The following is a 12,005-nucleotide window of genomic DNA, read 5'->3' as shown; positions in this document are numbered from 1 at the left end:
GCACATGTAGCTTTTGAATCAGAGAAATCAAAGATATATAGACTAGGTTGACAAATTTCAAAATGCTATGTGTGTTTATTGATCTTTAAGAGGGATTCTTTTTTTTTTTTTTAAGCAATTTCAAGTAGATGTATAGAGGGATTCTTAATTGGGGATGTTCATCTATCTTTCTGCATATGTATAGAAATATACATATGCAGAAATCATTTTTTAAAAAAATTTAAATCAGTAAATCTTTTTGAAAATTTTTATTTATGTATGTATGTATTTATTTATTAAGTAGAAACGGGGTCTCACTCTTGCTCAGGCTGGTCTCAAACTCCTAACCTCAAGCAATCCTCCCGCCTTGGCTTCCAGAGTGCTAGGATTACGGGACTATCAGCAAATCTACTCGCCTGGTATATATAAGGCATGAAAAGTTAAGTGTCCAAATATATGTCCGTGGAATGTGATGGACATAAATGCAACTGGATCACTTTGCTTGTCAAAGTTTTGGTGGGTTCTTGGATGCGTGGTTCGGTAACTCAGGGCATCTCTATTGGGGCATTGATAAATGTTACTTTTCATCTTCTCTCTTTCAGTAAAGAATATCCCGTGGTTCCCAGGAGCACAGTGAGGCAGAAAGTGGCCTCCAACCACAGTCCTTTCAGCAGTGAGTCTCGCGCTCTCTCCGCCTCGTCCAATTTGGGGTCCCAGTACCAGTGTGAGAATGGCGTCTCGGGCCCCTCCCAGGACCTGCTACCCCCACCCAACCCGTACCCCCTGCCCCAGGAGCACGGCCAGATTTACCATTGCACCAAGAGGAAAGGTGAGTGCGAGAGCCCCCGGCGAGTCCCCCTTCCTCTTCCTGCCTGTTCTGGGTGGAGGGGGGAGAGTATATATTCATTTATTCAGTGACATTTATTTGTTTAAAAATGTAAGCCACACAAAAATGCATAGAGATTGTAAGAAATTCAAACCATACAGGTAAAACTAAAGGTCCCCTTGGCTTGTCTCCCCCACCTCCAGCCCCTTCCTTGGAGAAAACTTATTTAGAGTGTCCAGGCCTATTGTGTTCACTTATGCATGCTTGCACACACACGCCACACACACACACACCACATGCATACACACACAGCCCACATGCACACACACACACCCGACATGCATACACACACCACATACACACACACCCCACATGCATACACACACACCCCACATGCACACACACACACACACAGCCCACATGCATACACACACAGCCCACATGCACACATACACACCCCCCACATGCATACACACACAGCCCACATGCACACACACACCCCACATGCACACACACACAGCCCACATGCACACACACGCAGCCCACATACATACACACACATTCCACATGCATACACACAGCCCACATGCACACACACAGCCCACATGCATACACACACAGCCCACATGCACACACACACAGCCCAAATGCACAAACACCACATACACACCCCCCACATGCACACACACACAGCCCACATGCATACACACATCACATACACACAATCAACACATGCACACACCCAACACATGCACACACACACAGCCCACATGCACACACACACCCCATGCATACACACACAGCCCACATGCACACCCGCCACATACATACACACCCCACACGCATACACACACAGCCCACATGCACACACATCACATACACACAATCAACACATGCACACAGCCCACATTCACACACACACCCCACACGCATACACACACAGCCCACATGCACACCCGCCACATACATACACACCCCACACGCATACACACACAGCCCACATGCATACATACACAGCCCCCATGCATACACACACAGCCCACATGCACACACACCACATACACACATACCCCACATGCACACACACACAGCCCACATGCATACACACACACCCCACATATATACACACAGCCCACATGCACACACATACCATATACACATCCCCCACATGCATACATATACAGCCCACATGCACACACACACACACAACATGCACACGCACGCACACACACACAACATGTGTGCACACACACACAGAGCAGATTTTTTTTTACTTTTAACATAGATGAAAGCCCACTGTATGGATTTTGCAGCTCGTTTTTTCCCCCTTTAAACTGTAGAATGTGTTTTAGATATCTTTTCATGAACCTAGACGGCCTCATTTTTTTTTTTAACTGCTAAAGAGGGAGAATTGGTTGGAAAGGATAAAACGGAGTTTATTTGGCCACCCCCGCTAGTAGGCAGGGGGGTTGGTCGCTGGTTGTATTCCAAGCCACGAGGCAGGGAACCTCCTTGTAGCTATAAATGTCTCCTTGGTGCATGTGCGGGTGTTTCTCTCCCAGGTGGCTTCTGGGCACTCTTTCCCTTTCCAGATCAAAACCAGTAACCACACACAACTGATTTTCTTCCTTCTCATCCCCTCTATAAATCTGCTAAGCTAGTGTCTGATGACTTTTTCCCTAAGTCACCTGAGTCTGAAGGAGCTATGCTAAAACAGGAGATTTCTGCTGGCTCTTTTTGCGAGCCGGAATTCACGTGGTTGGCACAGGTGGTGTGGGCGAGCTCAGCTCGCTAGAACAATTGCTTGGCGTGAGCTGCACACTGGGGAGAGTGCAGACAGTGGGGACAGAGGTACAGGGATTCAAATCTTGACTCTGCCACCTGCTTCTTGTGTGACCTCACCTCACACGGGTGTCTTAGCCCCTCTGAGCCTCAGTTTCCCACTTTGTAAATGGCAATACGTTTCCTAGAGTGTCTGATACTTGGTAAGCACCTAGTAGGTGGTAGCTGTGATGGGATAAGTGAGAGAGATTGTTCCGAAAGGCAGGAAAGAGCCAGGAGGAAGCAGAGAGAAGGTGCTCCTCTAGGTCAGAGGTCGAGAAGATGAATGCAAAATGGGCAGTGTAGTCTAGAGCTCTCATCTGTGGTCTGCAGAATCAATCAATCAAGATGAAGTCCACCTTTGCTGTTTTCAAATGTTTGTGAGTAGGGACAAGTTACTTAACCTTCGTAAGCCTCTTTTTTTTTTTTTTTTTAAAAAAAAGAAAAACTATAAATTTGGGCTCACGGTAGGAATTGTCTCCTATGCTTGGTGCAAAGATGTCAAAAAATCATGCATGCCATGTGTTGGCTCAGGGCTGATTAAGTGAGGAGATGCTGTTTTTGCTCTAAAAGGCCTGAATCTTGGCCTGTCGTACGGCACAGCCTCAGGAGCCAACACAAGGCCTTTGGAAGTCCGGTGCCCAACGCCTGGATCTTTAGGAAAAACGACTCACCCACAAGAACCAGTGGAAGTGGATGCTCCGGCAGCTTCTTCTGGAGCTGGGGTCACGTGAGGAAGGCCACACAGTTTGACTCTGACAATTCCCGATCCTGCGTTTTGCGTGGGTCTGAGCACGGGGGCTGAGAAGCTGAGCTGGGTGGAGCCTGACTTCTGGACTTACCTGAAGCCCATCCAGACTGCTTGGATCGCGAAGGTCTGAACAACACCTCCCCAACAGACCCCCTGGCCCGACTCCCGGCACGTCCACTGCTGGCCGGGCTGGAGACCAGATGGCTGCAAACGTGCCTGCCTCGTTAGGCACCAGCAGGAGGTTAAGGGTGTCCCACGCAACACGAGTGCTTGCACACGGAGATTATGTTTTATATTATACTCAAGGATGCCCTTTCTACCTAGGCCCCAGACCAAGCCTTTTCAACACTATTCAGTAGGTGCTAATATTCATCCACTTCACCAATGGGGAAACTGAGGCTCAGAAAGGTTAAAAAAAATGTGCTGATGGTTCTTAAAGGTGGAATTTGAACCCAAGCCCGGCCTGGTCTGTAAACACTACACCTGTGGCCTTAACTGCTCCATACTGTCTCCGTTACCCTACTTATCAGCTACAACCCCCAAATTTCATCTCCCACTAGAAAGCTGCTTTTGAAACTGGGTCCAACATGCCGATTAAGAGCTCACCAGGTTTGCATTAGAGAGCTCCGTCGACGAAATTAATGCCAGACCAAAAGAAAAGGGATGAAGAAGTTGAAAAGAATCAAGGTGCTTTTTCGGTTCAATATTTACAGCAGCATGCTTTATAGGTGCCTTCCTGGGGGATGTAGTGGGAAGGCTTTGAATGGAAGGTTCGTAAACCTCTGAGGTGATGTGAGCCATTGACTTTCATGGGGCATGCAGGATTCTCAGGTGAACTTAAGTGCAACCTGCGGCGGCCGTTGGGGGAGCTGGAATTGGTGGCCAGTTCATTGCAGAAATAATCACAGAGGCTGACAGTTTGCAGGTGTGTGGACCATGGGCCAGTTGCTTCACCTTTCTGGGCTTCATCTATCTTTTGTGCAAAAATGCAGGATACCTGTAGGGTTGCGAGGAGATGAAATGAGGTCATCCGCGGAAAGTGGTCCCTGGCACCTGTGAGTGCTCGATGCGCATTTGCTAGCCACCATCTTGCCCTTGAGAAGCCCACACTGTCACAAGCAGGTCCAACATCTTGCATGTAATTATGTAACTGTTTAATTAAAAGTGTGATCGAATGCTATCAAGGAGATAGGCGAAGTGCTAACGGATCCCCAACTGGAGTGTGGGTGTGGGGTGGGAGATGGGGAAGAATTGGAGCTGAGATTAGAGGAAGAGTGAGTGCTGAGTAGGAGAAGGGGAGGTGCGTGGGTGTCCAGGTGCGGAGCAAAGCGTGCATGAAGCCCATCGGGTGCGGGGAAGCCTGCCCTCTCCGCGGAGTGAGCAGAAGGCTGGCACGCTGGTGCCCAGAGCAAGGGCACGGTGGTGGCGGATGAGGGCCAGTGAGAGAGGCAGGGTCCAGCATGATGCCAGCCCTTAGAAACCATTTCAGTGAAGGGCCTCAGCTTTTACCCTAACGGCAATGGGTGGCCATGGCAGGGATTTAAGCTTGCGAGTGATGTGATGAAGTCTTTTAAAAAAATTTTTTAATCTTTATGATAAAATCTCTTAACAAAATGGTCATAGACTGGACATACCTTAAAATTATCAAGGCCATGTACAATAAGCCCACAGCCAATATCATAGTGAATGGGGAAACATTGAAACCATTCCCACTCAGAACTGGAGCCAGACAAGGTTGCCCACTGTCTCTGATTAAGTCTTTTGTTTTGAAGCAGTCCTTTGCTGCTATAGGAGGGGACTCAGGTTGACACCGGAGACCTGTTAAGAGGCCGCTGTAGGGTCGGAGGCAGGAGACAGTGGTTCAGACTGGGGTGTGGGTGGGACCGGGCCTTGGTGACTGATTGGAGATAACAAGGTGGAGAATTACCCCCTTTTCCAGGGATTCGGAAACTGAGGCTTGGAGAGATTGACGAGCCTGTCCAAAGTCACCCAGCTAGTGAGTGGCCCGGCCCGAGGTTCACTCCGAGAGGCCTGTGGAGTCAGGGTGCGTGGGGTGTGCACCCTGGAGAAGACCTTTCACCCTTCCAGAAACTTCTGCCCTTCTCACCTCCCTCTATCCCCGAAAGGGGAGCTCCCCGTGACAGGGGACATTCCAGCCACGCTCTGTCTGTCCTGCCCGGGAGACAACAAATAGCAATTCATCATCGGCCTCCACACTGCAGGGTGATAAGGAATCAGCCGAGGTTTCCTTCCAGTGCGGGATTCCCGTTAAGTGATAACTCCATGGGTGGCTTCCCCCCCGCCCGCCTGCCCCACTATCTGACTTCCCCTCATTGTCTGTCTCCTTTCCAGCAAGCCCAGGAGCCAGGCCCAGCGAAATGTCAAGGGGCCAGGCGGGCCAGAGGGCTCCCTTGTGTTTGGAACCGGCTGTCTCCAAACTATCTCTCCCGATGGATTGAGCCAAAAAAGCTGGGATGGTCTTTTATCAATGCCACTCAATCAAATCCAGGACCCCGGGGCCTGGGAGAGAGCACTTGTCTGCCTTTCCCCCTCCCCCCCTGACTGTCACCCCCACCCCCATTAGAAGTGAAAAGCAACCTAAATAAAGGCCATAGCAAAGCTGTGCGCTCAACTGGACATTCAAGGGAAAGCCAGGGATTGAGAGGGGAAGGGGAGTTAGATATTGTAAAGGGCTTTGCAGGGCGCATTTTCTCAGAGCTGCTTGTTTTTAAAAGCAATTGCACATCGTTTCCTTCACTGCATCCCCACGGCTGAGGAGATGCTGCCCATCCCCCCTTTCAGGGGGCAAACGGACTGAGAGACGGGGTTAGATTCTAAGATTATGTGGCTGATGAGTGGCAGATCTGGGATGGAGCCGTCAAATAAATATGTATTTACTAAGCACTTAATGTGTACTGGGCACTGCGCTGTGTGCTTGGGATAAGTGGAGGACAAGGTGGAAAAGGCCCCTGCTCTCATGAAACTTGTATTCTCATGGGGGAGATGGATAATAAGGCAGGGCATACATCTGATGATTTCAGGTAGTGGCTAGGTGATATCTGAACCTGAGTGTCTGATTTCTAGCTGAGGATCGTCCCACAATACCATCCAGTACTGCCCACTTAATGCTAAGAGCTAATAAGAGCATGAGGGTGCCAAAAATCCCATCTCTCCATCCACTCATCCACCCATCCACTCATCTGCCCACCCACTCATCTACCCACTCACTCATGTCCTCATCCACATAGCCATCCACTCACCCAGCCACTCACTCATCTACCCACCCATCCACCTGGCCACCCATCCATCCATCCACCCACCCACCGACCCATCCATCCACCCATCCACCCACCCACCCACCCATCCATCCACCCATCAATCCACCCATCCACATAACCATCCATCCACCCACCCATCCATCCACCCATCCATCCATCCACCCATCCACCCACCCATCCATCCACCCATCCATCCATCCACCCATCCACCCATCCATCCATACACCCACTCACCCACCCATCCACACAACCATCCATCCACCCACCCATCTAGCCATCCATCCATCTATAGGGGTCAAAGGCTACCTTTCATGTTGGCTGAGCACACAGGGTTGCATGAAAATGGACAGCCTGGGCCAAGCCTGCCAGGACAAGCACTGTTCTGTGAGTCAGAAGGCCTAGACTATAACATCGTGTGCCTCTGCCCACCCCCACCACCCAACTTGCTGAAGGTTACTCAGCTGGAAAGTGGCCATTCACCACTCTGAGCTTCAGGGTCTCTGTGAAGACTCAACAACAGTCTTTCACCTCAGTGAACTAACTCGGCAAGGGAAATGACCCATTTGGGAATTGCAACGATGATTATGGGGTTGCTGATTTAAAAGCAGCTCTGTGAGCTTTCCAGGTCTGGAATCCACCCAAATACCTTCAAGTATTGGATGACCTTCAGAGAGCCATCTGTCCAGTCTCCCAAGAAAGAAAAGAGGGAATAGAGCAGACCTGGGTTATTTGGACGGATAAGATTTGAACATTTACTTAACATGCAAGGAAGATAGAAACTAGACTGAGGCACTTAGTATTATCTCAATTAAATTTCATAAAGAGTTTAAGTATTATCCCCATTTGCAGCCAAGAACGGAGATTGGAATGGTCCAGTGACTTGCTCACATTCACAAAACCACTGGGCATCAGAGCCGTAACCCTGCACTTTCATATCTATGTTCTGGATTCATAAGTAAAGTCACTTTATCCAGAATCAGAATCATCTGGAGAAACTTAAAGGACCAGAGTTTTTCACAGTGCTATGCCACGATAGCTGGTTAGAACCAGGAAGAACTTTTCTGTTATCCAAGAGACTCAGGTGCGTTCAAGGAGCGTTGCAATATAACTAAACTCTCTGAAGCTGAGTTGTGGACTCGTCTCATCAGAAGGCTTGGTACTTGACCACAGCCCATTCCCCAGTCATGCAAACTAAACATGGTTTGGCTGGAGAGAGGTCTTTGCTGTGGAGCAGTTATCAGGCTCCCAATAAAAAGAAAGAGACCAAGCCATGACCAAAATAAACACAGAGATTACATCCAGAGCATTTATCATGACCGACCTGAAATTTGGATCCTTGCTTTGGAATTTCTTTACAATGTGATGAGGGCTGTGAGGAATTTGAGAATGCTCAGGACCTGCTTTCATCAACAAGCCAACATCGAGTTTTTCTTAGGGCCCTGCATCAGATCTTTGAGGTATTAAAAACTGGAATGTATAATTTTACGATTTTCCAAAATGTGTTCCGGCCTTTTTCTTATTATTCTTCCTTTTTTTTTTTTTTACTTGTAACAAATCTGGAAGGGGATCAGAAACTCGAGCATGGTTAGTTTGCTTTGCTTTTTTTTCTCTTGCCAAGGGTACCCTGCAGCTGTACTTTCTATTATTGAAAAGGGGAACGCCCTGGTTAAATGGAAAACCCAAAGGTTATGATTCCAGTGACAAAGGAAACACTTGGATTTATGAATCCTGGGGGGGGGGGTGGAAGGAAAAGTGGAAGAGAAAGAATCAAGCGAGGAGGTGGTGAGGACAAAAACAAGTAGAGTGCAGCAATGTCTTCAAGACTGTAAAAAGAAAAAAAAAACCCACCCAGTTGAAAGGTGAAAAACATGGCTACTCGCTCATCTGGATGTCTTCAAACATCTGGATGGTTGGCATGATACAGATAGAACACCTGGAAGAGCACATTTTCCACTTTTTTTTGTTGTTGTTGCAAATTTTTGGGCACCCTATGGGTCCCAGATGTGTCCCAGAAGGAGTCTAGCTAAAAATAATTTTGCTTGCTGTTAAGTGGGTACAACCCTAGCAGAGATTTGTTTTGTTTATGGAGACTTTGGACTGACCTACAGGTGTCACTTGGAGAATGATGCACACAGAGGTGTTTGGTAGAAGCCAGACCCAAGCTACTCTATTGGAATTTGGGAGCTGTTTTGCACACCAGTCCAAAGCCAGAGGATTTACTGTTGAGTGAATGACTTACTTAAAGCCTTATATCTATGAACCACCTCTAGGTCACAGAATGTCAGCCTCCCTCTTACTGCTCAGCGTGGGGTGGAGTGGGACTGGGGATGTGCACTGGGAACAGTCACATCTACCTTGTTTGCCACTCCATGTCCAGCACCTGGCACTGTGTCTAGCACCTGGCACTGTGTCTAGCACCTGGCACTGTGTCTAGCACCTGGCACTGTGTCCAGCACCTGGCACTGTGTCTAGCACCTGGTAGGGGCTCAGTGAACATCTTCTGGATGACTGGGTGAGTGGCACTGGATGTTAGAAGTATGGAGAGTTGGAAGCAAGGTGTGGCAGGCAAAGTAAGTTAGATCTGGCTTTGACTCCAGCCTCTGTTCCTTCCCAATTGTGTGACCTTGGGCACGTTGCTTCTTTGAGCTTTCGTTTTTCCGCCTCTGTGAAAGGGGAATGACAGCAGACACCTTAAGAAGTTACTATGACATTGGAATAAGGTCACTTAGTAAGGGCTCAATACATAAGAGCTGTTATACTTTCTCTCATCATTGAGTTCAGCATCGTGCCTTCTGGGCATCGACCATCCCAGTGAGTTGCACGGATGCTCCAGTGTTTCATTTTTCTTCACATGCCCCAAAGACAGACATTTTATATATATATATATATACATTTGTTGATTAGAAAGAGATGGGAAGATGAAGAAAGAAGATTACCAGTTTGGAGGATAAACTTCCATCTAAGGAATGAGTCTGTGTTAGGTTTTCACCTTGGTAGAAATTTCCAAGTACTACTTCCCATGAAGGAAGCAGCTCAAAGGTATGTCCGCCATGTAATTGACGGGTGGTGTTACCCTTGCCACAAGTGCAGTTCCCAATGTTGGATATCAGATTTCCATGCTCGATCTTATTTAATTCTTAGTTACCCAAGTATTACTGACTCTAATTTGAGAAGATGCAGATGAGGCTCTGAGGGTAGATGCCCTGGGGGTACCACCCAGATTTTAAGTAGAAAAGCCAGATTCAAACCCAAATATGTCCAGGATTATTGATTTTGGGTCTGGGTTTCAGGGAGTCCTTGAACACTCTCAAATTGTGTGCAATACTCAGTGTTGCACATGCAGTTTCCAAAACATTGTGTTTTAGTCTATTTTTCTAGGAAAGAGCCCAGCACATTTGTTGGTTTCCAGAGGCACTGATGACCCTAAAGTGGTTAAGGGAGACCCTCTTTCAGAGACAGAGCTATCTCTGCTACCATACACTAGGAGATAGCTAGTGCCCAGAAGAGGGAAGTGACTTCATCAAGGAAACAGTAACACATTAATTTGTACCGACTCAGCAAATATTAACTTGTATGTGCTAACACAAGGTATCAGGAAAGGATTTGGGGATTCACTCAAGCTCCCATCCATTTGTCCACGCATCCATCCATCCATTGCACAAATATTTATTGCATGTCTTCTCCACGTAGCATGACACTGAAAAGCAAGGACTTTGTAGTCAGACTACCTGGATTCTGATCTTGGCTCCACTGTTTATCGGTCATGTAAGGCAACTTTCTTACTTTAACCTCTCTCTCTTTTTTTTTTCCTAATCTATAAGATGAGGATAGTAGTAAACCCACCGTGCAGGCTTGTTGAGAGGATTAAATAGGTTACCTTATGCAGAGTGCCCAGAGCAGTGCTAGGCAGGGTGAACGCTCTATGCATTTGTTTTTACTGTTATTATTGATAATATTGTTGTTATTAGTAATAGGTGTATAGCAGGTTCTGGAAATATATTGATGGGTAAGACAGACAATATCCTGTCTTCACGGAATGTATGTGGTGGGGAGGAGGAAGGATGATAATCATTGCTATCTATTGTTTCTTGTACTAGGATCTGGACTAAGTGCTTAGTATTTATTTTCCCATTTGGTTCTCCACACTGCTCTTTGTAGGAAGTGCGTGTTCCTACAAAGGAACACTTCTCTTCATTGGTACAAATGAAGAAACCGAGCTCAGAAAGGTCAAGCTTAGAACTCCACAGCCCATGGTCTTAAGGACCACCGTCTGCCCCCTTCTCTTCTCAGCACGGAGGTTGGGCTAACAATCTCTCAGGCTTCATTCTCCAGTCCTTGGCCAAATGGCTGTCTCTGCTTTTAGCTGTCTGGTGGTCTCATTGGTCTCTCTCCTCCTGTCTTCCCAGATGAAGAATGTTCCACCACCGACCATCCCTACAAGAAGCCCTACATGGAGACATCGCCCAGTGAAGAGGATTCCTTCTACCGCTCCACCTACCCCCAGCAGCAGGGCCTGAGCGCCTCCTACAGGACAGAGTCGGCACAGCGGCAGGCCTGCATGTATGCCAGTTCCGCGCCCCCCAGCGAGCCGCCGGTGCCCAGCCTGGAGGACATCAGCTGCAACACGTGGCCCAGCATGCCTTCCTACAGCAACTGCACGGTCACCACCGTGCAGCCCATGGACAGGCTGCCCTACCAGCACTTCTCTGCTCACTTCACCTCGGGGCCCCTGGTCCCCCGGCTGGCTGGCATGGCCAACCACGGCTCCCCGCAGCTCGGAGAGGGGATGTTCCAGCACCAGACCCCCGTGGCCCACCAGCCTGTGGTCAGGCAGTGTGGGCCTCAGACTGGCCTCCAGTCCCCCGGCACCCTCCAGCCCCCCGAATTCCTCTACTCTCACAGCGTGCCCAGGACCCTGTCCCCACACCAGTACCACTCTGTGCACGGGGTCGGCATGGTGCCAGAGTGGAGCGAGAACAGTTAGAGTGACATCTGCTTCACAACAGACATTTGCGAGAGAGAGAGAGAGAGAGAGAGGACAGAGAGAGAGAGAGAGAGAGAGAAGGAGAGAGACAGCAGAAAAGAGAACCCCACAGACAAGAGTTTTCATTTCCCCCAAGGTTCACGTCTGCACTCGAGGCTGCGGGACACTGATCTAATCAGTACCTTGAAACCACAATTCAAAAAATGTGACTTTGGCATTTCGTCTCAAAACTCAAAAAAAAACCAAAAAAACCAAACATATAAGAAGAGTCCCACCCTCCACCACCACCACCCTCATCAACCGACCACATCCCCACCACCTCCAGATGTCCTCCCAGATTCCCTCTTTTTGGGCTCTAGAAAGTCT

General features: G+C 48.3%; 1 protein-coding gene across 1 annotated transcript in view; it reads left to right on the top strand.

Moving 5' to 3' along the window:
• The window catches only part of TBX5 (T-box transcription factor 5), a 46,761-nt gene extending 34,989 nt beyond the window's left edge, over positions 1–11,772 (top strand). The window contains exons 8-9 of the mRNA XM_012761780.2: positions 582–808; positions 11,062–11,772. Of these exons, the coding sequence (XP_012617234.2) occupies positions 582–808; positions 11,062–11,639 (805 nt within the window). The 3' untranslated portion in view covers positions 11,640–11,772. The remainder of the gene's footprint in view (positions 1–581; positions 809–11,061) is intronic.
• The last annotated feature ends 233 nt before the right edge of the window (positions 11,773–12,005 follow it).

This window comes from Microcebus murinus, chromosome 22 (genome assembly GCF_040939455.1).
Source record: "Microcebus murinus isolate Inina chromosome 22, M.murinus_Inina_mat1.0, whole genome shotgun sequence".
Classification (NCBI taxonomy): Eukaryota; Metazoa; Chordata; class Mammalia; order Primates; family Cheirogaleidae; genus Microcebus; species Microcebus murinus.
Note: the sequence above shows the minus strand (reverse complement) of the source record. Positions and strands in the feature narration are given on the sequence as shown.